We start from the raw sequence: 27,413 nt of genomic DNA on the forward strand, positions 1-27,413 counted from the left end.
GCTGCTTTGCTCCCCTTCCAGTTCTGACAATAGAACACCCTCTTTATGATAATGACAAAGACCACCTTGAATAAAGTAAACAATTAGGGGCAAAACTATAGGTGGTCTAGCTAACTGAACCTTGGGGGACTATCTGGAGTGGAGCTTTGAAAGTGATTTGTACCACTGATAAAAGTATAATATTGGCTGGGTGCACCATGCCTCATGCCTGTAATCCCAGCACTTTGGAAGGCCGAGGTGGGCGGATTACATGAGCTCAGGAGTTTGAGACCAGGCTGGGCAACATGACGAAACCCTGTCTCTACAAAAAACTTAGGCAGGCAAGGTGGTGTGCACCTGTAGTTCCAGCTATTTGGCGGGCTGAGGTGGGAGGATCACTTGCGCCCAGGAGGTGGAGGCTGCAGTGAGCCGAGATCGTGCCCTGCCTCAAAGTAAAATAAAATAATATAAAATAATATCAGAAGGAAAATAATGTATGTTACATAAAAAGGTTTAGTTAGACTCTGCAGGCTTGGGAGTGATTGTAGGTAGTTCCAACTGTTGTCTCTCGCCCTGACTTTGGTCAAAGTTAACAAAGACAGTGAATCGTGTGCTTGTGTATTCTTGTTGTCCCACCAATGGTTTTGTTGGCACCATTGCCTGGAAGAAACCCCAGGAACCCAGAACTGGGAAATGCTGGGAATCTCTACTCCTGATGACCTTGGGAAACTGTCTGGATTGGAGCAATGAAGTCTACTGTTCCTGAATGGGTGGTATGAGAAAAAAAGAGTCAATGTGGAACCAGCTTCAGACATAACTGGGATCCAGGGGCTCAAAGGATGTCTTTAGGGCTATTTTTCTATCTCTTAGCTCTGCTTACCTCTTGCAGCTTCATTCTGACCTTCTCCAATCCCAGGCTCCTATGTTCTTAGCTTAGTAAATCTGGTAAAAAGAGCCAGTCTTTCCCAATAGCTCTGACAAAAAACTCCTGGGGTTGATTCTGATATGTTCTACTTGGTCACATATATCTCTCTGGAATAACCAAGCAGACTAGGGAAATGGGGAACTCTGGTTGGCTTGGTTGGGTCACTTGCCCACTCTTATGATGATGGCTGTGTAGCCCCGAGTGAGAGTTCAGTTCCACTTGAGACACATGGATCGGGTTCCTTACAGGAAAGGAGAGTTCTATCGTAAGGAGGAACCCGGCTATTAAAAATGAGAACTGTCCATTCATTACAGGTTCTCTTACCACTGATGGATTAGAATCTTGCCCTTGTGTGCCGGCTAGCATAGCCCCTAACACAGATCACCTCATTCAATATAAAACATTCTAAACTTTCAGAATGGACACAGAACTGATTTGTTCTATGTCGCTTTAAGTGAACTTTAATTCGGAGTCATGATCATAGTACCTGCAGAAGTGATGCTATTACACTGTTACTTCTTAGGCTTCATAATATGAACTTGATAATCTGGTAACTGTGACCATGGCAGTGGCTAATGGTGGAGGAATACTTTTAGAGTTGGGGATGTGTCTCTATTGGCTTGCAGTGCCTAGCCTACTCTGAGCTAGCCTTCATCTCACTGTCCTTCATTATCAAAAGTTTTTGATCCACTTATTGGAATTTTGTTCACTGAAAATAATTTTATGATGACTCCTTATGTAAATTATACTTAAAATGGCTACCTATGAGAAAATAGAATTTGCTTTACATCTTAGTTATAGTGAACTTTTATGAAATACTTATTTTTAAAGTGAAAGACACCTATGAAATGTAAAACCGGGAATTGGTGGGGTATTTTTTTTTGTAAATCAGATGTAGTTGGAATGTTCCCATACCTAGTCAACCCATGGAAACCAAAAAAAATTCATAATAACACTAAATGCCTAGCTAAAAGGTATCAATAACTTCCCCTCATAAAATCTGCACCAGTTAATCTGGGAGTTGTGAGCGAGCTTCCTGTATGTCCTTAGGAACAAGTCTGCTTATGTTCTGTGAAGGTCCAGACTTCTGCCAGAAGTCCCTTGTTCCAAATCTGTTGGATGGAGGTGCTGGCCCTGCTGATGGGGCCCTTCCTGTAATTTCTAATTTTCTGTTGCCCTGTCCTACACAGCACTTACTGGACTGCTTTGCTCCCACTGTGTAGAAATGAAGGCAATGCCCCCAGCCCACTCGTCCTTTATTACCTGGGTCTCAAACAGTGCTGTACATACTGAATCTGACAATATGGCATGAGAAAGTTCCTTCATCTTCTAACACTGATCTTCATAAAGACCTAATTGGATCCACGGGACCAAATGGGTTGGGGTAGAGTAAATGTGGAGGAGTGAGAGGCCATGTTTTTCTCTCCAGTCTCTTGAGATTCTTGCTCGTAGCCTTTTACCTTTTCTTTTCTTCCTCAGCCTCCAAATTTCCCAAGCCTCCAGGCATAGCTGTCTAAGTCAAGCATCAAATACCCCTGCGTTTATTTATGGAATCACACATATGCCTCAGAACAGGAGGGGGTGATTGTCAACCATCTACACCTGCCTCTCTGGCAAGGTTTAGGCACTGGGTTACCCACTTCTCAGATATATTGCTTTGTAGAATAATATCATTGAGACTTTCTAAAACAGTTTAAAATCACCTGTTCTACTGGAGCAAGGAAGAGAATGGCTATTTGAATATTGACAATTTTATTCTCTCCCAACCCTACAGTGTTAGAGTAGCCTACCCTCTTTGTTCTATATTACCTACTTATATTACTCAGCACATGTTCACAACTGAAGTTCTATTTCTTGGGCTCAAATTCACTAAATGAGAGAATGAACACTGTAGAACATTCTGTGAATGTTAGAGGCTATAATCCTTAATACATTTTAAAAAATAAAATTGAGAATTGTCAAAATATTTTAAGTGACTTTCCCATTGATGCCAAACATACATTAAGTTCTTACTCAAATCCAGTGTTGGGTAGCAGTGATGGAATCATTCCGAATTCATTTTTTTCTTATACATAATTTCCTTAGAAATTCTTTCTGAATTTGAGCAAGCTCCAAGAAGCATTCTGCGGAATAAGAATTATGGTTAGTACTAATGAGTCATTCTGTCCTTCTCCATCTGAATCACATATCAGTTCTGGCCTTATGGGTTTTTAAAAAATGATTTTGCAATCCTCTAAATAAAATTTCCTTTGATGTCATTATAATGGGAGATTAAAATTATCTCTAATAATGAAACTGTATAATAACTTTTAAAGATTAAAACTCCTCTTAGAAGAGTTTGTGACTCATAACAGTATTCAATTTTAACCTTTAGTATTTTATTGCAAAAGTATTAAAGAGGATGTTTAAAACTTCAGTAACTTCATAATCCTATTAGAAATGCCTTTTAAATTTTCCAAATTTCCTCCCAGCTTTGTCCACATATGCATACATTTTTACATAGCTGTGATCATAGAGTATAACATAAGGTTCTCAACTTGGGGTGATTTTGCCACCTTGGGGGGAGTTGGGAATGTCTGGAGACATTTTTGATTGTCACTACTGAGGATGGGTGGCGCTAGTGGCATCCAGCGGGTAGGGGCCAAGAATGCTGCTAAACATTCTACAATGTACAGCTCCCTCTCAGCAAAGAATTATCTGGACCAAAACATCAATGGTGCCAAGGTTGGGAAGCCCTGGTACACACAGTCAGACTTTTAAAAATTAGACTTTTCAGGCCAGGCACGGTGGCTCATGCCTGTAATCCCAGCGCTATGGGAGGCCGAGATGGGTGGATCATTTGAGGTCGGGAGTTTGAGACCAGCCTGACCAACATAGTAAAACCCTGTCTCTACTTAAAAAAAAGCAAAATTAGCTGAGCGTGGTGGTGCATGCCTGTATCCCAGCTACTTGGGAGGCTGAGGCAGGAGAATCACTTGAACCCAGGAGGTGGAGGGTGCAGTGAGCCAAGATCATGGTGCCACTGCACTCCAGCCTGGGCAACAAGAGTGAAACTCCATCTCAAAAAAAAAAAAAAAGAAAAAAAAAGAAAAATTAGACTTTTCAAAACTTTCCATTAAATAATAAACTTTTTTATTGTCACAAGAGTCTTATAATTACCGCTCAGTATATCTAGTTGACAATCATAATTTAACGATTTCTTGACTCTTAGATGTATAGATAATATTGTGAACATCTCTACACATATGACTTCTTTATTATTATACTTTAAGTTCTAGGGTACATGTGCACAACGTGCAGATTTTTTACATATGTATACATGTGCCATGTTGGTGTGCTGCACCCATTAACTCGTCATTTACATTCGGTATATCTCCTAATGCTATCCCTCTCCGCTCCCCCCTCCCCACAATAGGCCCCGGTGTGTGATGTTCCCCTTCCTGTGTCCAGGTGATCTCATTAAAAATATGGAATGCTTCATGAATTTGGGTGTCATCCTTGCGCAGGGGCCATGCTAATCTTCTCTGTATCGTTCCAATTTTAGTATATGTGCTGCCGAAGCGAGCACCACATATGACTTCTATATTGGTTCGGACTAAGCTTCAATTCTCCTGAGTAAAATTACTTTGCCAAAGGGTATTATCATTTTTATGGCTCTTATAGTTGGTATGGGGATCTTGTTAACTTTGGTAAAATGCGTTTGTTATTAATAGTTTATCAGAGAGAGTTAAAGTCTGCCTTTGACTATAACTTCTAATGCTATTGTTTTATAAGTGGGAAGCATGGCACTGAGGGAGGATTCTAGCTCATGGTTTTACCTTTTGAGTAATGACATCATTTCATGTTACAGGGAGGATATCTCTTTACCCTCATTTGTGTTATCCACTGTGTTTGAAATCTCACATAAGTCTGTGGAGGAAAAAGGATATAACCATCTGCCTTAGCCTTCTTTAAGATATGAGTACTTGGAATGGACACAGAGGGGTTTGGGACTGTGTCTTATTTATTCTTTTATTAGGGCCCACCACAGGGTCAGGTTGAAATGTTTATCATAAATGTTTGTTGAACGTAGGAGTGGTAACACATGAAGTGACTAACTGAATGTAGCTGTCTTTACTGGGGCAGATGACAGCAGAGGAAGCAGTGTGTTCCCATGCAATTATTATGTTTTCTGGCAATGTTGTAGGACCCACAAGTTTGTATGCCTGATCCACAGTAACAGACCAGTTACACTGGGACAGCAAGGTTTGCAGCAGAGGACGCCGAGTGAGGAGGTGGGAGGAGAACTTAGAATCCTTTCCTCCCAGGAGTTCTGGGCTGAGGCTTTTAAGATGATCATGGAGGCTGAGGGGCTGGAAAATTGGAGTTTTTGATTAGTCAGTGTAAGGGGAATAAAATAATCAGGATGTAAAAACTGCATTCCTTGGTGAGTGAGATCCTGGGGGTTCCTTCAGACCAGCTGACGTCAGTAGTGTTGTTGATATGTGGGACCAGAAAGAATATCTCAAACATAAAGCTAAACATTTTATAATGTTCCAGTTGTTATCTATTGAGGAGTTAAGGGGAACTAAAATCTTGTAACAGGTTCTATGTGATTCTGAGGCAACAGGCACCAAGCAACCATGAGGAAGCAGACAGAGAGCAGCTGGCCTCATGATTAACGCCGAATGCGCTGTGAGCTTGGTTTATTTTCGTTTCTTCCCCTCCCTCCTTCCCTGATTAATTTTATAAAGTTTATAGGGATAGTTTCAGGAACACATGAATGTCGTCGTGTTTCGATTCGTTCTTATAGTCATCATTATACTTAGTAATTTAAAGACTGTTGCTTTTGCTACCAGACTCTGCTAGAAATATTTGCTAACATTGGTGGTGGAAGCCAAGATATCAAAAGTCTGGGCTGAGCACAGTGGCTCACGCCTGTAATCCCAGCACTTTGGGAGGCCGAGGTGGATGGATCACCTGAGGTCAGGAGTTCAAGACCAGATTGGCCAACATAGTGAAACCCTGCCTCTACTAAAATACAAAAGTTAGCCATGCACGGTGTTAGGCACCTGTAATCCCAGCTACTCGGGAGGCTGAGGCAAGAGAATCACTTGAATCTGGGAGGTGGAGGTTGCAGTGAGCCAAGAGAGTACCACTGCACTCCAGCCTGGGTGACAGAGCGAGACTCTGTCTCAAAAAACAAAACAAAACAAAAAAAGTCTGGGGACAAATACATGGCTCTTTTTCTCAGCCAGGATGAAAAAAACATTCTCTACGAATATAACATTGTTTTTTGTTTAATTTGTATTTTTAGAAGAGACGGGGTTTCACCGTGTTAGCCAGGATGGTCTTGATCGCCTGACCTCTACCGGCCTCAGCCTCCCAAAGTGCTGGGATTACAGGCATGAGCCATCAAGCCCGGCCCTGTTTTTTGTTTAACAGCGATACAAAGACATTAACAAATTAAGGAATTGATGGATTTTTAAAAACCAGAGAATAGGCTGGGCGCGGTGGTTCATGCCTGTAATCCCAACACTTTGGGAGGCTGAGGCAGGTGGATCACCTTAGGTCAGGAGTTCAAGACCAGCCTGACCAACATGACGAAACTCCGTCTCTACTAAAAACACAAAAAATTAGCTGGGCATGTCGGCAGGCGCCTGTAATCCCAGCTACTTGGGAGGCTAAGGCGGGAGAATTGCTTGAACCCTGGAGGTGGAGGTTGCAGTGAGCTGAGATCACACCATTGCACTCCAGCCTGGGTGACACCAAGACTCTTTTTCAAAAAAAAAAACCAAAAAAACAAACAAACAAAAAACAGAGAATAAGTGTATGTAGCACAAAACTTGGGGGAAAAAAAGAGAATAAATGTATGTAGCACAAAACTTGAAAAGTGTAAAAGAATACAGTGTAGAGAAAACAAAGCTGTAGTTTCCAGCAATCCATCTAGTTTCCCCCTCTGCAGACTTACCAGAGATATGTTAGGTATTGACTAAAGATGGCCATATCAACAAATCCCAAAATAAGGTACACAAGCATAATAGAAGTTTGTCTTTCTCAGATAACAGTCTGGAATTGTGAGGTCCAGACTGGGGTGGCTCTTTTCAAAAATCCTCCAGGTACCCTGTGCCTTCCATCTTGCTTCTCTGCCATCCCTTATATGTTGTGCATGGTGGAAACTAACTCAGTGCCACCTCTATACTCCTGCACGTGGGAAGGAGAAAGAGAGGATGTGGAGGGCAAACAACATTTTTGAAGCAAGTGATGCAGAAGATGTACCTATCATTTCTGTTCCTATTCCATTAGCAAGAACTTTGTCACATGACCATACCTAGCTGCAAGGAAGGCTGGGAGATGTAGCCTCTGTGCGGTCAAATGCCCAGCTGAAAACTCTATTACTGCAGAAGAAGGCTGGTGGGGTAGGGGGTTGGGGCATGAGGGAACTGATTTTGTAGTTGTGGGTGTCTAAGAAAGAGAAACAATTCTTTCACAATGTGTCAAGGATGTCACTGGGATTATGAATCATTGAATCTGCCCCAGTATTGAACTGTGATGCCTGGCATGTCACAGCTGCCTCCAAAGAGATCTCTCCCAAATGCCAGGAAGTAAATAAATAGCAATAGATAGTGGCCTGATGCTCCAATCCGTTTAATTTCTAGATCATTTGTCTATTTGACCCATTGTTCTCTTTTTTATATTTGAATCTCAAAGACTGGGGTCTGATAATCTGGAGGTCCCTAGGCAATCATCCTTCTCCACTACAAGACTGGGCAGAGTTAATGTTTTAAAGTTGTGAAGTAGATGACTTTTTTTTTTTTTGGTGATTTCAGCTTTCTTCACTCATTTTTCTTCTTCTGGCATCTTCCTTCCCCGGGAAGGGCACTGCACCACACAGGGCCCTTGTGGTGCCCCAGCCATTCAGAATGCCACACCACAGTGCACATAGGATCCCTCAACAACATAAGGCTGTGGCTACAGAATTCTCTCTCTTCTTTTCTCACCCAATAATTATTTCCCTCTAGTGCCCCACCACTAGCTGGATGATGGGGTGGAAATGCCGCTGCTTGTGAAAATAACTCAATCTGACTAGGTAGAACTATTTTGCCTTCCCTAGTTTAAAAGGACTTGAGTTTTGTCTTACTGTCTACAGGACCAAAACCAAAAATTATAGGCTCATTGGTGGTTCATGCCTGTAATCCCAGCACTTTGGGAGGCTGAGGCCGGCGGATTGCCTGAGGCAATTGGGAGGTTGAGGCAGGAGAACTGCTTGAACCTGGGAGACAGAGGTTGCAGTGAGCCAAGATCAGGCCACTGCAGTCCAGCCTGGGTGACAGAGCGAGACTCTGTCTCAAAAAAACAAAAACAAAAAACACCAAAAATTATGTCTAAATTGCAGATATACACATTAGTATTCATACAGAAGCATTTCCAAGAATCATGTTTTGTACATTTCACTTATTTTTCTGTAAAAAACATTGCACTATGGAAACAATTAAGCAGATTAGCTTTCTCTCTTCTCCCTTCCTGTGGTCATTTTGGTGCCAGTTACAGAATAGCTGAAGCCATCTTAGAGACTTTGCTTTCAGACTGAGATAAAATGGTGTATTAGTACTTCTTTGCACTGAAAACTTTTTTTTTTGTAGGAAAAAAAAAACAAAAAACACAGGCTTGAGCCACCGCGCCCGGCCTGTACTGAAATCTTATAATAAATCCTTATAATAAGAATTGATTTGGTAATATGTTAGTTGATTATTGCTATCTTTAGTTCTCTTAATTTGTTGCAAGAATCTTTTTTTTTTTGTCAATTTTTGCTACTAACAAAAGATTCTAAAAAGAGCACACATGTTGGCCAACTGGCCAAGACTCCTACAGAGACTAGTAAGCCAAATATTGCATCTCTAGACTCTCTTGCACCTATTTTTTTTTTTTTTTTTTTTGAGACGGAGTCTCGCTCTGTCGCCCAGGATGCAGTGCAGTGGCCGGATCTCAGCTCACTGCAAGATCCGCCTCCCGGGGTTACGCCATTCTCTCGCCTCAGCCTCCCGAGTACCTGGGACTACAGGCGCCCGCCATCTCGCCCGGCTAATTTTTTGTATTTTTTTAGTAGAGACGGGGTTTCACCATGTTAGCCAGGATGGTCTCGATCTCCTGACCTCGTGATCCGCCCGTCTCGGCCTCCCAAAGTGCTGGGATTACAGGCTTGAGCCACCGCGCCCGGCCGCACCTATTTTTACTTAAGTTTCAACAGTCAGAGCCTCTGTAAGATCTGGAAGGCTGTTTCTGCTGCTAGGTTTGGCTTTGGATGCATTATTTTTTCTTCTGTAACAATGGTTCTGGAGGTTCCAGGGTTCACTTATTAGTTTCCTGAATATCAGGAAACATGGGGCGGTGCATCTACTTTGCCAGTGCAGATTATAGTTGGTATGGTGTGATTCTGGAGCTGGCCATGGAAGTGGCAGCTTCCTGATTGTGATGGCTTCCAGAGTGTGGTATGGTGGCGTAGTGCTGGAGCAGTCAACTTCACAATGAACGATAGCACAGTTCTTCTGGTTCCCCAGTTCTGAGTTATGGTTTTGTGAGTCACTCCATTAGTAGTTTCAGTTCTTTAAGTGCTTTATTACTTCTAGCTTAAACTAACCAGACTGGCTTCTGTTCTTTGCAACTGAACTTTGACTGATAATAGTCTGCTCCATTTGTTTTCAGGATCACTCATGTATTCATTGATCTTTTAGCAAATATTGATTGAGGGCCTTCTTATAAATAGTTGGTGAGATAAATTTTTTTCAGAGGTGTAAAACAATAGTTTTAGTTTACACAAATTATAGGTTGCTTAAAAAATTATATATCTAGGGCCAGGCATGGTGGCTTACTTCTGTAATCTGAGCACTTTGGGAGGCAGAAGTGGGAAGATCACTTGAGATCAGGAGTTCAAGACCAGCCTGGCCACCATAGTGAAACTCTGTCTCTACTAAAAATACAAATATTAGCTGGGTGTGGTGGCTGGTGCCTGTAGTCCCAGCTACTCAGTAGGCTGAGGCATGAAAATCACTTGAACCCAGGAGGTGGAGTTTGCAGTGAGCCAAGATTGTGCCACTGCACTGGAGCCTGGGCAATGGAGCAAGACTCAGTCTAAAACAAAAAACAAACAAACAAAAAAGTTATATTTCTAGGAAAGCGTTTCCATCTAAATAAGGCAGAAAAATTAAAAGTTCCAATTCCAATGTAGTTACCATAGATAGTTCATATGTCCTTATTGGTATAGTGAAAAGAAGACGGGAATTTAGAGACAAAAGATTAGTCTTTCTGAACTTCACCTGCCAAATGGAGACAGTAAGGACCTTCCCTGTTAGCTTATACAGTTTCTGTGAGAATCAAATTAAGCAATGTATGTGATACTGCTTTGAACATAGTAAAGTGCAATACAGTGCTGGTTATTTATTTGTAGTTAGTAATAATAGTAACTTTATTCTATAAAGTTTTTTACATCAGATGGTTACAATAGCACATTCAAATAAAACTATTTTTTGTTTGTCTAATTCCTCAATTAAGGGCAAATTCTTATTTTTTTAAGTTTTATTTTATTTTAATTTTAAGCTCTGGGATATATGTGCAGGATGTGCAGGTTTGTTATGTAGGCAAACATGTGGCATGGTGGTTTGCTGCACCCATCAACCCATCACCTAGGCATTAAGCACCGCATGCATTAGCTATTTATTCTGATGCTCTCCCTTCTCCTGCCCAAATTCTGATTTTTATATAATGATGTGCTTACAGGTAAATCAGAGAGTAATTACTCACTTTGTAAAGGAATTTCACTTTTGAAAATATTCACAATAGGAAAGTTTTTGTTAAAATCCATCTCTCACATTTATTACAATTGACTGATTTATAAATGTAAATGATATGCATTTTGGTACATCAAGTGCACAAAATGAACCATATCTATGCAGTTATTTGAAAATGGAATTATATTTTAAAATGATTTTATTTCAAATATGGGTGAGGAGCAGATCATATTATAGATCAGTCTTTTGAGACATCTTCATAGACATAATTTGCAAAGCTGACATGCTTTGTTTCATATGCTTCTTTTTCTTGTGGCAGAGAAAGAGAAGCTTAGTTTAGATCAACAAACATCTAGCCAGGCAATGTTCTAGGTGCTGAAGACACAAAGATGAATGAGATCAGTCCAGTCCAATCCTGTGCAATGAGGTAGCCATTTTTATGTGGCCATTGATCACTTAAAAAGTGTGGCTAGTATGACTCAGACATTGAATTTTACATTTTATTTAATTTTAATTTCTTTAAATTTAAATAGCCACATGTGACCAGTGTCTACTATATTAGACAACACAGGTCTAGGCCAAACCTAGTAGCTGACTTGTGGTTGCCGAAGAAAAGATGCATAGGTAAAAAGACTTTTTTTCCTATTTAAAATAAAGGTGACTGATACGGTTTGGGCTGTGTCCCCACCCAAATCTCAACTTGAATTGTGTCTCCCAGAATTCCTATGTGTTGTGGGAGGGATCCAGGGGGAGGTAATTGAATTATAGGGGCCAGTTTTCCCTGTGCTATTGTCTTTCTCCTTCATTTTTTTTTTTTTTTTTTTTGAGATGGAGTCTCACTTTGTCACCCAGGCTGTAGTGCAATGGTGTGATCCTGGCTTACTGCAACCTCTTGTTCCCAGGTTCAAGCAATTCTCCTGCCTCAGCCTCCCGAGTAGCTGGGATTACAGGTGCAGGCCACCATGCCCAGCTAATTCTGTATTTTTAGTAGAGACGGGGTTTCACCATGTTAGCCAGGCTGGTCTTGAACTTCCAACCTCAAGTGATCTGTCTGCCTCGGCCTCCCAAAATGCTGGGATTACAGGCAGGAGGCACCACGCCTGGCCGCGTGCTATTCTTATGATGGTGAATAAGTCTCACGAGATCTGATGGGTTTATAAGGGGTTTCCATTTTTGCTTCTTCCTCATTTTCGTTTGCCACCACCAGGTAAGAAGTGCCTTTCACCTCCCACCGTGATTCCGAGGCCTCACCAGCCATGTGGAACTGTAAGTCCAATTAAATCTCCTTTTCTTCTCAGTCTCAGGTAGGTCTTTATTAGCAGTGTGAAAATGGACTAATACAGTGACCTATTAATTTTCTGGATTTAGGGGTGAAGGTGAGGAAAGTACTGCAATAGTTTCAAAAAGTAAATGGCAACAAGGGAAACAATGATATAATTCTGTTTAAAATATGTCCTATTGATTCAAATGTTCCCTGACATATTCAGAATGCAAAGATATTGCCCGCTTCAGAAAGCTGAAGATAGGGAGGGTGAAAAAACTGAGGTCTAACAAACCTACTTCATGTGTTATCTTTAGCGTCCATTGTCCTTTTTATAGGGGTCTCAGTATCAAAGATCAGGGAAGGATGAGCGAATTAGTAAACTTGCTTACAAGGGAAACTTCTTTGATGGAGTGAGATGGGCCATTCTCAAGATATTTTTAATTTGCGTAAATTAAAAGAGACAGAAAAGAGGAGTTGGGAGCTTAAAATTGAATTATTTTTCTTTAGGAGAATCAAAACAATAGAATATTCTGTGAAATAATTGGGAATGATCAATAGCACTTTCTATCTTTTTGTCGTGAAGTATGAGCAATTATTTGTTAATTTTATCCATATTTTCATATGCAAGGTGAATTTCATTTGGCAAATTCTATTCACTCTCAACTGTGGACAGAAATGCTATCATTTTGTTCTTTATTAAATTATAATGTATTAACATTATTTTTTAAACGTCTAAAGCAATATCAAGTCACACAAGTCAGAGGGAAAAGTGAAAATAATTTAAATATTATTTCTAAAACTAAGGTCAAATGGCTGTTAACTAATAACAAGAACCTGAATTAGCTGGGTGCGGTGGCTCACGCCTGTAATCCCAGAACTTTGGGAGGCCGAGGCAGGCAGATCACAAGGTCAGGAGATTGAGACCATCCTGGCTAACACAGTGAAACCCCGTCTCTTCTAAAAATACAAAAAATTAGCCGAGTATGGTGGCGGGTGCCTGTAGTCCCAGCTACTTGGGAGGCTGAGACAGGAGAATGGCGTGAACCTGGGAGGCGGAGCTTGCAGTGAGCTGAGTTCGTGCCACTGCACTCCAGCCTGGGCAACAGAGCAAGACTCCGTCTCAAAAAAAAAAAAAAAACAAAACCTGAATTTTACCTTTCATTATCTGATATATGAGTGAGCACTTCTAAGGTTAATCTTTTATTTTTGCAGATTTATCATAATTTTTTTTTAAAGAGGTCAAACACTGTGGCAGCTGGATTCACAGAGCAGCTGTGCATGACAGTTCCTGATAGAGTAGACCACTGTGGTTACACTTGACTACATCTTGAGCTAATAGTGCTTGAGGCATTTCCTGCAGAGAGCATCCTCCTGGAACTGCGGCTTCTTTTGACCATAACTAAGCAAATATAGGTTGAATTAAAGGGGTTAGTTTCAGCAACAGTGCCACAGTGCTCTTTCTCAGTGATCTCTGTCAAACAAGTGGCATCGTCAGAAATAGCGCACTCTGGATTTAACAAAAATTCATAGAAACTAACTGATTTGTCTCTGAATAGCTGGATTTCATGTTAAGTATGTTTGTCTTAATCACAACACACCTCTATGGCTCTAATCCTTTGGAAGTGTGACTCACAATAAAATGTGCATGAAGATTTTACTGGACTTTTACAGGAGTTGAGGCAGGAAACAAAAGTCTTGCCTATTCAATGAAATGGCAGCAATACTGGAACTTGAGTTTGGGTATGAAAAACTAATTTGCATCTTTAGTTATTCAAATAATGCATCCATCAGAAAATGGCAACACTTTCCACATAATTTCTGGGGTTTTCTACAGAAATTAAGTTTAAGGCTGGGTGCAGTGGCTTATGCCTGTAATTTCATCACTTTGGGAGGCCAAGGTGGGTGGATTGCATGAGGCCAGGAGTTTACACAACCAGTCTGGCCGACATGGTGAAACCCCATCTCTACTAAAAGTACAAACATTAGCCAGACATGGTGGCACACACCTGTAATCCCAGCTACTCGGGAGGCTGAGGCACAAGGATCAGGAGGCGGAGCTTGCAGTGAGCCTAGATTGCGCCACTGCACTCCAGCCTGGGTGACAGAGCAAGACCCTGTCTAAAAAAAAAAAAAAAAAAAACCAAGAAAAAAAATTTAAAAATTAACACAAAACAGTGCATTATATTTGTAATTTCCTGTAGGAGTAAATTGAATTTCCTTATACAGATGCAAATGATGAAAACTATATTCAGCCTTTCGCAGGATTATAGCTACATAAACCCAGGTATAAATTAGTGAATGAAGCTGAGTTCAGTGGCTCATGCCTGTGATCCCAACGCTTTGGGAAGCTAAGGCAGGAGGATCTCTTGAGCCCAGGAGTTTGAGACCAGCCGTGAGACCCCCGTCTTTATAAAAAAAAAAAAAATAGCTGGGTGCAGTGGTATATGCCTGTGGTCCCAGCTACTTGGGAGGCTGGGGTGAGAGGATTGCTTGAGCCCAGGAGGTAGATGCTGCAGTTAGCTATGATTGTGCTACTGCACTCCACAGCCTGGGCAGCAGAGTGAGATCCTGTCTCAAATAAAGAAATAAATAAAAAGGAGAAATTAGTGAATGAATTAACATCATTATATAATAAGTGACTATAAATGAGATCTGTATGTCCATGGTAGTAAACAACACAATAATTAAATCATTGGTCTCCTGATGATGAGTACTGGCTCTGGAACCCGATTGCTGGGATTCCAGTTCTGGCTTTTCAATTTATTAACTGCAGCTTTAGGGCAGGTTTACTTGTTTTCTTTTCTTTTCTGTTTCAACAGGGTTTCACTCCAACACCCAGGCTAGAGTGTAGTGGTGCAATCACGGCTCACTGCAGCCTGGACCTCCCTGGGCTCAGGCAATCCTCCCACCTCATCCTCCTGAGTAGCTGGGATTACAGGCACGCACCACCACTCCAGGCTAATTTTTAAAATTTTTGTAGAAACAGGGTCTTGCCACATTGCCCAGGCTGGTCTCAAACTCCTGGGCTCAAGTGATCTGCCTGCCTCTGCCTCCCTCTGTGCCTGTCCTAAAACAGGTTTCTTAATCTCCCCTAGACTGTTTATTTAATTGTATAATGGGAAGAGTAATAATAATGCCTCTGGTAGAAGGCTTCTGTCAGAATTTGACAAAACCCTTTCAGTGGTTAGCACAGTGACTGGCACTTTAAATGTGCTATTAATTATTGTATGTGTATTATTACATATGTATGCTTGTAGCCTATCTCTTGGGTATAAGCCTTGTTTCCACAACTTGATTACAAGCTTTGAGAGGGCAGGAACCCTCTCACATAGTCCTCTCATCACCTAGCACAATGTCTTATAAATGTAATAGGTCAGTAACAAGATTTAAAACTAAAGGGCAATTTGAGGCTAGATTGATTATAAAGGCCTTTGACTCAATTTCCCTAGGCCTGCCCCAAGCCTGTCTCCTACTCCAGTATAACCAGAGTCCCCTTTGAGCTGTGGCAATGGGAGCTCTTGGCTGCTGCCTACTCGACAGCAGCCAATTCAATCAAGCGTTCAGAAAGTAGTCAAAGGTCTGAGGCCATAATGCATCAGAGGTTCCAGACATTCATGCCATTTAGGAGCTGTTTCTGCTTTTCTTAGGTATTTCTGGCTACTGGGCAGTATGTAATTTGTCTCACCTAGGTGAAATCATGTAGAATATAATTTATGTCCTCCCTCTTTAGCTCTTCTCATGGCACAGTGATGAGTTAGCTAGTATTTTCCTTATCAAAGGACCTACTATCACTGTTTGAACAACTCATCTGCAACAAGCTCACATTTCACCCGTGGTCAACGAACTGACTGAAGTCCTTTAAAAATGCTTTCTTTTACTTCTTCAATTTTTTTTTTTGTACTCAGCTGGGCTATCACAAAAAGAACACAGTTTAATACTGGTACATATTGGCTTCCACCTGCTGTTTGTGAACGCTGAGCACAGCAGCCCTAGGTTTGGCAAGGCTGGGTTTCCTTACCCATTGGTGTGAGAGTTGCATTGTAATGTGGTATAATCCATAGGTTGAATGCAGGGCTTTGAGAATTTAAAATATTTGCATCTTCACAAGAAATATTTGGAAAGTTTGTATAAGGCCTAGTAAATCCAGTTGTGAGTGAATAGAATTTACCAAACTAAATTCACCTAGCATATGAAAATGTACATAAAACAAAATTAACAGGTAGTTGCTCATACTTAATAAAAGATATTTAGTGCTTCTCATCACTCTCAATTATTTCACATAATATTCTATTGTTTTCTTTCTCCAAAAAAATAATTGTTTTAAGCTCTCAGCTCTTCTGCCTCTTTTACTTTGAGCAAATTAAAAATATCTTGGGAATGGCCCATCTCACCTCATCAAAGAAGTTTCCTTTGTATCAAGTTTATTAATTCACTCATCCTTTCCTGATCTTTGATACTGAGACAGCTGTAAAAAGGACAATGGATGCTAAAGATAACACACGAAGTAGGTTTGTTAGACCTTTTTTTTGACCCTTGGTATCTTCAGCTTTCTGAAGGCCAGGTAATGTCTGCATTCTGAACATGTTAGGGGACATATGAATCCATAGGTCATATTTTAAGCAGAATTGTATCATTGTTTCCCTTGTTGCTATTTTACTTTCCCAAACCATTGCAGAGCTTTTTGCCAATGACATTTTCTCATCCGCAGCCAGCTCTGCGGCTCCCTTTTGCTATTTATTCTGTCGACTTCCATTTTAATTTAAAAAATAAATTTATAATTTTTTTAGTTCTGTTTTGTCAATGTATACCTGCAGCCGCACATACACTTGATTATAGCTGCATACTATGGAAAATCTTGCAATTGGATTCCAAAATGACAAGCAGTGTAATTTACAAAGTACAAAAGTGTTACATTAAAACACTCTCAGCAATAAATAAAAATAGCTTTTTTGGAGGAGGAAATAACTTTGGAGAGAACTAGGCTGGAGGAGGAAGCAATCTACACTGTTAGGAAAGGAAGAGCCACATCTAGGGAAGCATCTGAGGGACAAGGACAACAGAAACACAAGAGGCTCTTGATCTCAGGTAATCCTCCAAGAGGCACCTGACAGGGGGCAATTAGGTTACCTTGATTTGCCAGTTTCTCTCCTGAAAGATACACTGGACCTTTATTTCCCAAGGACTACTCATTCAGCATTGTTGAATACCTAAATTGTGCTGGAGATTGCACAGGAACTGGGCTTGTGAAAATGAAAATTGCACAACAGTTCCTGTCTTCAGGCGCTCCCAGAGTTTTTAAAACAGCACATCTTAAGAGGGAGTTATAAGGGGCCCTGTTACAAAAATAGAGCAGCAACTAAAATCTTGGAAGAGCCCTCAGGACGCCACAGAGGAAGCAAGCTGTGGTCACATAATTTCCAAAGGCTTTTGTGTAATTTCTAAAGGCTTTTTTATCTTTCGACAATAAATGGTCAAGTGAAATACAACACTGTCCGGAAGAGAAAGAATTGGGATGGAGGATGAGATTTTATATGGAAGGATTAAAACATATTTAACTGGAGCAGGGACTCACAGGGACAGGCAAGTCCCTTACATTGTCAGTAAAGGGCGCAGGTTACAAACGAGTTGTAACGGTTCAGACCTACGCGCGCCCGCGTGCAGCGCCTCCTGACGACGCGCGCCTCGCAGCCTTCAGTCGACGCTGACAGCTGTTCTCCAACACCCAGCTAGGGGCGGAAGAGTCCGCCCACTTCTACCAGATTTTGAACACAAAACAGTGGAAACACCACTTTCATAGCTCCAAGCCGTTTTCTCCCTTCATCGCCTGCAATTTTGGGACTCTTCGGGGGGTACGTCTGCAGGAATTTTAGAGGCTTTCTTCCCCGTTCTCTTTTGAAGAGGTGATACAAAGCATTTAAATTAGCGGTAGGGCGGTTAACACCCGCAGCCCTGGCCTCCCTGCACTTCTCGTCGCTCGTCCGTGTTCACTCCACGCCTAGCCTCGGGTAGGAGCCGCACAACGCCAACGGTCGCGGGGTCGCAACGGCTCCCAGGCGGCGCGCGGCGGACGTTGCGCGCCGGGCCTCTCAGGACAGCAGCGAGTTTAGAAGGCGCGGGGAGGGAGGCGACGCCGAGCCGCGGGCGGCTTTTGACGAACGGCCCTCAGAGCCAATGGAAAACCCGGTCGACTTTCCCGCCCCTGCCAATAGGGAGCAGGACCCGGGCGGGGGGGGGGGCGCTTCCCGCAGGCTGCGGCTGGATTCGATCCTGAGCGACGGCCGCGAAGGCGGGGGCGGAGGCTCGGCCTGCGCGGCTGGGAGCGGCTTAGGGGAGGAGGGAAGACCGGAAGCCACGGTCGCGTCCCGATCCTTAGATTCGCTCCTCCGGGCAGGGAGCGGAGGCTGAGGAGGAGGGAGAGGCTGGATGTTGGCTCGGTAATTGAGGGGAGCGGCCGCTCCGGAGCCTCCTCCCGGGGCGCCCCCCTCAGTCCGCCGCGCTTCTCAGCCGCCCGTCTCCTGGCCGCGCAGTCCTCGCGGACGGCCGGGCCGCGGAGACCCTCGCAGAAGAGGCGCTGCCGGCGGCATCCGAGGCGCGCGCCCCACCGCCACCCCCACCCTTCTGCCCGCCGGTCCCTCCGGCCGCCGCCATGTCCTCCTCTTCTTCCTCCCCCAGGGAGACGTACGAGGAGGACCGGGAGTACGAGAGCCAGGCCAAACGTCTCAAGACCGAGGAGGGGGAGATCGACTACTCGGCCGAGGAAGGCGAGAACCGCCGGGAAGCGACGCCTCGGGGCGGGGGCGATGGCGGAGGCGGCGGCCGGAGCTTCTCCCAGCCGGTAACAAAGCGCGGCCCCCCTGTCCGCTGTGCCTGGCTGCTCCCCGGGAAGCAGGGCTGGTTGGCGGGGCCTCGGTGCGGGGCCTCCCGCTCGCTTCATTAGCCTTTTCCGCTGCGCCGACCCGGTTGGCGAAGCGCCCACTCTTCTCTTTGGGGCTTGTATTCTGGCCTCTACCTGTTTCCCGCATCCCGACTGCGAAGCCGGCCCTGTCTTGGCCGCAGGCCCCACAGCGAGTCCACTGCCGGGCCCTGAACTTGGGGAGGGTCGCGGCGCGGCGGCGGCGGGGAGGCGTCGCTTCCGCTCTGGGGGGGTTTCGCGGCTCGGAGAGCTCTTTGTTAGTGTAACTCCTCGGGCTCGGGGCCAGCGTCGGGACCACCGGTTCCCTTCAGCCCCTCTGCCCGCAGCATCCGCGCGCTGGTCACCATCCCGGCATGTTTGCGTCGGTTCCACCGGGGGCTCTCCGCCTCGCATCTATGGAGAGCCGTAATTAAATAACAAGATTATGCCTTGGCGTTCACATGCTAGTTCCTTTGAAGCTTTCATTTTAAAAATTTTAAAATTAAACTCTATAAGCATGGCGTGTATCCTTTGCTCTACCCAGTTTTGTGATGATTGCTCAGTGCACTTTTTACCTCTTCGGTTACAATTTAACAGAAGTGTTGGCAGCTGTTGGTACACCCCTACCTTCAAGTAAAACAAATCATAAAATTACTAAAGATTTTCATTGGTAATTTATTCCAGATTTGCCCCATGAAAGGATGAACTGAGCTAAGGGCTGCATTAAACGCAAATTCCCAGAGCCTTGTCTTTCTCTTAACCAGAAATGTTAGCGGGAGGCAGAAGGAATGTGATCATTTTGTCCACAGCAAGTAGTTAGCTTCAGTTGGATGAAGACTTTAAGGAAACAAAGCGGAGCAAGCGTTATTGCCCTTTTTTGGTGCACTTAAGCTGTTTTAATGACTTAGATGTTTTTTAAACATTTAACTCATGTGAATTGTGATTAATTCTGCAAACTTTAGCAGAATTACGAAATTTTACACGTATATCCTGCTATTAGGTTAAAAGGATTTTACCTTAACTTTTAAAACAAGACGCACATTAGAAGACCTTTATAGCCGTTTGAATTTTAAATAAAAAAAAAAAAAGGCTGGTCAATAGTCCCCAGCGTTACAGTTTCCAGTTACCAGGGTGTGAGGGCAAACTTTGCAACACATTTAAAAAAGGAACTTTTTTCTCTCAGTCTTACGGTGTTAGCTATTACTTTAGATTTTTGTGCCTAGCTGTTTGAAATATTCAAAATGTAACTTGGAAGTGTGAATGAAGGAAATGCATTTTTTCTTAGGAAGTTTCAGTTCAAAGCCAACTCTTGTGGAAATTGGTAACAGGAATATAACTGACATTTAGATGTATTTGTTCAGTGTACCTCGTTGCTAGGAATCTTGCTTGAGTTTTTGTGTAGCATCATGAAATGTCTTCAAGCATTTTGGAAAATACTTAAATCAGTTTATAAAATTTGTTTTGAAAACAGATAAAGCATTAAATCAGTAGTATTATTTTGGATATTGGGAAGAAAAAACATAATTAACGTATCCAAAGCGAAGTGTATGGAGCGGTGGAAATGGCACTGAGTAGGGTTTGGGGATGGTCGAGAGTCTAGTCTTAGCATACATTTTTTTTTTTTTTTTTTTTTTTTTTTTTTTTTTTTTTTGAGAGGTTCTCTCTCTATGGCCCGGAGCTGGAGTGGAGTGCAGTGGCGCATGATCACGGCTCACTGCAGCCTTGATCTCCCTGGCTCAAGCAATCCTCCTACCTCAGCCTCCCGGGTTGCTGGGACTGCAAGCCCGCATCACCACGCCGGGCCAATTTTTTTTTTTTCTTTCTGTGTTTTGTAGATAAGGGGTTTCACCATGTTGCCAAAGCTAGTCTCTTAACTCCTAGGCTCAGAGATCCACCTGACTTGGCCTCCCAAAGTGCTGGGATTACAGCCGTGAGCCACAGCACCTGGCCTTAGCATACAATTAATGTGAGTCTGAGAAAGTCAGTTTACTACTCTGAGTTCTCTTAGTCTGTAAAACATGAAGGTTGAAACACCTACCTTTTTTACCCGAAGCTATAGTTAAGTGATTAACGTAATGCTAATGCTGCTTTTAAGTTTCCCAGGCGGGAACTGATATAAGCAGCTTGAGGTATAACTTTTAATGTTTTGTTTATCTTACTGCTGATATGTTTCTTAGGAAAGGGTGAATTGTTTTCATTTAACAGTGAAACCATTATTGTACTATGAAATCTAATGAAGCCTTGTTTATCTTGTTGTTAAATATTTTTCATGTAATTTTTTGGTACTGTTTTGAAATCGTGGCAACTATGGAAACCTATACATAATAAAATTCTATTATTAGGATAGGCATTCCCCAGATAGAAGTTTACTGTCTTGTGCTTCGTTCGGAGATTTGGTAATTCATTGTAACTGAAAAGGGTTTTGCACAACTTCAGTGGTCCTTCAGCCGAGAGAAGAAATACCTTTATGGTCAGACTGTTAAAGTAAATGCAGATTAGGTACAATGATGGCATTCTTTTCAACTCTAGTTGGAAGTTTGTAAAGTGCAAAGTAAGCCTTTGAAGATTTACATTGTTTGGTTTTTTTATGATTAACCTTGAATGCTTTCATAATATATTAACTAGATTTAAAGAGGAAAATGAGTATTTAAGAAAAACATAGTGGTTCTACAAAGGCTCTTAACTTAAAATTAATGGATAATTGTGAGTGATCATTATGTTGAAGGTATAAAGAGAAATGAGAGAAGAGTTAGTACTTTAGATATGAGAAATAAAACACCCTTCAGATTTATGTCTTCTGATACCTTTTTTTAATACAGCAAAAAACTCCTAGGGTTTTTCACATTCACTGAGCTGCATTGTTGAATAAAGCTTCATTATAGAGGTTCCTGCCACATATTATACAGTTATTTTTCTCTTGTGGAGTAGTGTTCTTAAATTTAATAGGCATGACCTTCAAGATCGTATTAATAGTAAGTTTCTGTATCTTCTTACTTTTAAGAAGGCAGCTTGACTTGAAAATATTAAGGCTTCACTTGGAAATATTAAGGCTTCACTTGGCAAAACCACTTGAGGAATTGGGATGGAGTGCTAATTTATTTTGGCGATTTTAAAGTTTTTCTTTTTTCTGCTAGTGAATAAATAGGCAAATCAGATATTAGGTGGTTTGTTTGCTGATGAAGTGAAAATTCGTTTCTCAACTTTTAATAAATAGACGTGAAAGATGGCAAAATGCCAAGATAAAATTGTAGCTCCTAGGATTTCGAAACAAAGAAATTCCAGTTTTAATTCAAGATACACTATTCTGTTATACTTGCACAATGTATATTACAGATGATAGCAATATTACTGTGATCTATTAGATGCATATGGGTTGGGAGATGGGATGAGGTCACTTAGCTCCCACAGGAGAATTTTAGAAGACTGTGTAGTAACTACTTCCTGGAAATAAAATAGTTAAAGGATGTGTGCCCCAGAGGTAAGTGCCAGAGCCTGAAGCTTGCATAGCAGTAGTGTCTTGTGTCTCCTCCAGATAAGCTGTTCTAGTAGAATGAGGATTTTTAGGCCTAGTTTGGGGAAAGAAATGAAAAGTAGAAGGTTTTACCATCTTTTGGTTTTAGACTGTTTCTTCATGTTATTACGTTATGGTGAAAAGAGCTGTTCATAGAGCCAGTAGCACAATCAAGGCGAGTGTCTTGGCTCTGTTAACAAGCTTTTTCACTTAACCTTCCTGGAACTCAGTGATCGCTAACCTCATTTAAAACATGATAATTGAGCTTCTACCATATATCAGGTGATGGGGCTATGATAGTGAAAAAATATTAGATATCTAAAAATCTGTGGTTCTACATCATGTATTGCATTTTTTGCCTCTATGAAATTGAATCCAACTTTCAGGACTTACAGCAACAACTCAGATGAGCTTAAGGAAAACAGAAAGGGAGTGGGGTAGAAGATTTATTGGCCTGTGTAACTGGGAAAGCCAAATTGTGACACTGGTTTTAGGAATGGCTGGATTCAGGGATTTAGATGATGTCATAGGGACTTGATTCTCTTTCCATGTTTCAGTTCTCCTTTTCTCTTGTGTAGTGGTAAAGCTAAGCTGACGTTCTTATAGCTAGCGGCTAAAGAGCATCCTGTCTTTCCCAGCCTGTATTTATCCCTTCTTATCAAGCATTTTTATCTTCCCCTCTTCCCCTATCTAATTAATCACCAGGCCACCTTTGAGGTTGAGGAGGCATGACCATGTGATTGAAAATACCTATGTATAATAATAATATGGAGTTGTTTTATTGGGTTTTTTTCGCATGTTTTATTTTAAGCAGAAGGGGTAAGGAATTCTGAGTAGGCAAAACCAAATGATTTCTATTATATGAACAACAAAAAAAGTTTATTTTTTAAAAGTTACTTCACTCATATGGCCATGATTTTACATCTTTGCTCTGTTATGTGATCAAATGTACCGAAAACTTAGGATAGGAAAGTTAGTTTCCCCATATTGTAGATGTGCTTCTTTACAAAGAGGAAAAGACCAGGAGACGTAATTATTTAATTTAGTAAGGAAAAAATGTGATTAAACATTGTGTGGGTTAAAATGATATTTACAGCTGCCCATTAAAACTTTGTCCCTTGATCTATATGAAGTGTCCAGAGTAAGATAGATGATGGTTTTATGTCTGGAAATACTGTACCCATTCTTGGGACTACATTGATAAATTTTAATATATCCAGACAAAGCTTACCCGGAATGGAGAAGGCACTACAAATTGCATCATAAAAGCAGTGACAGAAGAACCTGGAGGATATTTCGCCTGAAGAGTAAACTTAGGTGTGACTTAATAAATCATTACAAATATTGGTAATTGAAAGATTATGTAGAAGAGGGAAATGTAGATGAGGTAGGGTGTGCTAACTAATGTTTATTGAACCTTTTTTATACTGTACTGAGCTTTTCTTCTCTTCAGTAGAGTTTAGTCCTTAATCTTCAGTAGTAAAAATTAGCATTTAACGTTAGTATTTCTGTGAAGAGGGAGTAGTGAAAAAAAAAATTGTATTATTAAGAGTTTGTTCCTGAAATGGCCTTTGAAGGGCTGAGAATTTGAAATGTCTCTAAGTAGACAGGTCTAGAGCCTGTAGTAGAGACCAAATAATGCCACTATTATACTTAACCCAATTGACCTAAAGAAGAGATTATGCAAGTTTGTAAAGTGAATATATGTTGCAGGCATACCTTCTTTTTCTGGATATGCAGCTGGGATATTGTTTGTAGTCTGGTAAGCAATAGATATAGAAACGTGAGAGCCTAGGTAACTAAACATCTGAAATGGAAATAGCTTGGGCTCCTGTATGAGGAAGGATTAAAAAAGGACTCCTTAAGCTGGAGAAGATGTGACCACAATATTAATATATTGATGGGTAGTAAAAACAAGACTGATTTATTCACTAGTTTAGGAATCAGCTTCATAGTATGATACTTAAAAGAGGTTAGAGTAGGTAAAATAATCTCTACAGGCTGGACGCGGTGGCTCACAGCTGTAATCCCAACACTTTGGGAGGCTGAGGCGGGTGGATCACTGGAGGCCAGGAGTTCAAGACCAGCTTGGCCAAAATGGTGAAACCCTGTCTCTGTTAAAACCACAAAAATTAGCCGGGTGTGGTGGTGCATGCTTGTGGTCCCAGCTAGTTGGGAGGCTGAGGCAGGAGAACTGCTTGAACCTGGGAGGCAGAGGTTGCAGTGAGACCTCACCCCACCGCATTGCAGCCTGGGTGACAGAGCGAGATTCCGTCTCAAAAAAAAAAAAAGAAAAGAAAAGACTTTACAAATGACACCAGATTTCTTGTCACCAGTATATAGTACAGGTAAAGAAAAGAAGTGATTTAAGAAGAGTACGAGTATTTTGGGGGAAAAGGGGAAAACGAAGCTCAGGAGAGGATGGTAGACAGATAGTTTGAAAAGATCTCTTTGATATATTAGTTTTATATTTGGAAACAACCATAGGTTTTTTTTTTGTTTTTTTAAAATAAAACACTACAGAAGGAATGAGAAAATTGTGTGTTAAAGAAAAGGGGACCTATTTTAAAAATACAAGTATCAAGGTAGATAAACTTATGAATGGCAGATTCATTGAGTGGGAATAAGGGAAATACAAGGGGGGTGAGGGGTATGTTTTCTGCCTTGAGGTTGAGACAATCATATCTTCCCCTAATTACCATACTGAGTATATTAACATGCCACTTTTGTTTTTTTTTTTTTGAAGATGGAAATCTCGCCTCTGTCGCCCAGGGCTGGAGTGCATTGGCGCAATGTCTCACTGCAAGCCTCTGCCCCCGGGTTCATGCCATCTCCTGCCTCACCTCCCAAGTCACTGGACTACAGGGCCTGCCACCAACCCTGCTAATTTTTATTATTTTTAGTAGGATGGGGTTTCACCAGTGTTGGCCAGGCGGTCTTAAACTCCTGACCCTCAGGTGTTCCGCGCTCCTTGGCCTCCCAAAATGCTGGGATTACAGGGCTTGAGCCACTCGCCAGCCAATTCCAGTTTAAGTGATGACTGTGGTTCAGTTATTCTACTTAGATATAATTAATAATAAATATAAAATGAGTTTTTTTGAAGAGATCTAAAAATCAATTGTTAAATCCATCTTTTAAGACCATTTGGCCGGGCCGGTGCTCAAGCCGTAAATCCCAGCACTTTGGAGGCCGGAAGACGGGCATCACGAGGTCAGAGATCGAGACCATCCTGGTAACAACGGGAAACCCGTCGTCACTAAAAAATACAAAAACTGTAGCCGGCGAGGGTGGCGGGCGCTGTAGTCCCAGCTACTCGGAGGCTGAGGCAGGGAGAAGGCGTAAAACCCGGGAGCGGAGCTTGCGTGAGCTGAGATCCGGCCACTGCCTCCAGCGCCGGGCACAGAGCGACTCCGTTCTCAAAAAAAAAAAAAAAAGAAGACCATATTTGAAAATAGTTATATTTTTTAGCACTATACTCATGATAGTGGTTACCTATAATGGGAAAGGAAGGGGATAGAGGAGATGCGATCAATTTACGGTTTTTTTTTTTTTTTCTTTTTAAGACAGGGTCTTGCTCGTCACCCAGGCTAGAGGGGCACGATCTTGGCTCACTGCAACCTCCACCTCCTGGGTTCAAGCAGTCCTTCCACCTTAGCCTCTTGAGTAGCTGGGACTACAGGCGTACCCCACCACGCCCAGCTAATTTTTTGTGTTTTTGCTAGAGACGGGGTTTTGCCATGTTGCCCAGGCTAGTCTCGAACTCCTGAGCCTCGAACTGCTGAGCTCACCTCTGCCTCCCAGAGTGCTAGGATTGCAGGCGTGAGCGACTGCACCTGGCCAATGTTTTATTTATTAAATTGGATGGTGGGTTCGTGGGTATTTTTTTTTTTTTTGAGACAGAGGCTCTGTTGCCCAGGCTGGAGTGGAATGGTGTGATCTCGGTTCACTGCAAACTTTGCCTCCTGGGTTTAAGTAATTCTCCTGCCTCAGCTTCCCGAGTAGCTACAGACGTGCACCACCACTCCCAGCTCATTTTTGTATTTTTAGTAGAGATGGGGTTTCACCATGTTGGCCAGGCTGATCTCAAACTCCTGACCTCAGGTGATCTGCCTGTGTTGGGCCTCCCAAAGTGCTGGGATTACAGGTGTGAGCCACTGTGCCTGGCCATGGGTATGTTTAATAAAGTTCTTCATACCTTTTTGTAGGCTTTAAATATTATAAAATAATTCTGCAACTTTTTATTATATAAAATGTTCAACTTACATATACCCTTCACTTAGATTCAGCAGTTTTTAACTTTTTGCTGTGTGGGGTTTTATCTCTACATCTGCATATCTATATTTATATACATACTTTTTCCCCCTGAACTCTTTGAAAGTAAATTTCAAACATGATGACATTTCATGTCTAAATACCGCAACATTCTTAAGAATAAGGATGTTCTTTTACATAACCATTACTATTTTCTTAAAGACCGTGATAATTAATTGTTACGTGATAATTAATTCTATTATGTTAATGTAATATCCAGTCTGTATTCACATTTCTTTAGTTGTCCCTAATATGTATGTGTTTGATAGTAGTTTTAATTATTGTATAATAAAGGCTCACATACAGCATTTGTTTTTTTTTTTTTTTTTTTTTTTTTTAGATAGAGCCTCACTCTGTCGCCCAGGCTGGAGTGCAGTGGCGCAATCTCGGCTCACTGCAAGCTCCGCCCCCTGGGTTCATGCCATTCTCCTGCCTCAGCCTCCCGAGTAGCTGGTACTTACTACAGGCGCCTGCCACCACACCCTGCTAATTTTTTTGTATTTTTAGTAGAGATGGGGTTTCACTGTGTTAGCCAGGGTGGTCTCGAACTCCTGACCTCGTATCCATCCGGCTCAGCCTCCCGTAGTGCTGGGATTACAGGCGCGAGCCACCGCGCCCGGCCATCATTTGGTTCTTTTTTTTTGAGACAGAATCTCACTCTGTCACCTAGGCTGGAGGGCAGTGGCACAATCTCGGCTCACTGCAACCTCCGCCTCCTGGGATTAAGCAGTTCTCTGCCTCAGCCTCCCGAGTAGCTGGAATTACAG

At 42.0% G+C, this 27,413-nt stretch overlaps 1 protein-coding gene across 1 annotated transcript in view; it reads left to right on the forward strand.

Moving 5' to 3' along the window:
* Window positions 1-18,180: 18,180 nt before the first annotated feature.
* The window catches only part of HNRNPLL (heterogeneous nuclear ribonucleoprotein L like), a 39,840-nt gene continuing 30,607 nt past the window's right edge, over window positions 18,181-27,413 (forward strand). The window contains exons 1-2 of the mRNA XM_017860411.1: window positions 18,181-18,366; window positions 18,605-18,767. Of these exons, the coding sequence (XP_017715900.1) occupies window positions 18,356-18,366; window positions 18,605-18,767 (174 nt within the window). The 5' untranslated portion in view covers window positions 18,181-18,355. The remainder of the gene's footprint in view (window positions 18,367-18,604; window positions 18,768-27,413) is intronic.

This window comes from Rhinopithecus bieti, unplaced genomic scaffold, assembly GCF_001698545.2.
Source record: "Rhinopithecus bieti isolate Rb0 unplaced genomic scaffold, ASM169854v2 scaffold_52032, whole genome shotgun sequence".
NCBI lineage: Eukaryota > Metazoa > Chordata > Mammalia > Primates > Cercopithecidae > Rhinopithecus > Rhinopithecus bieti.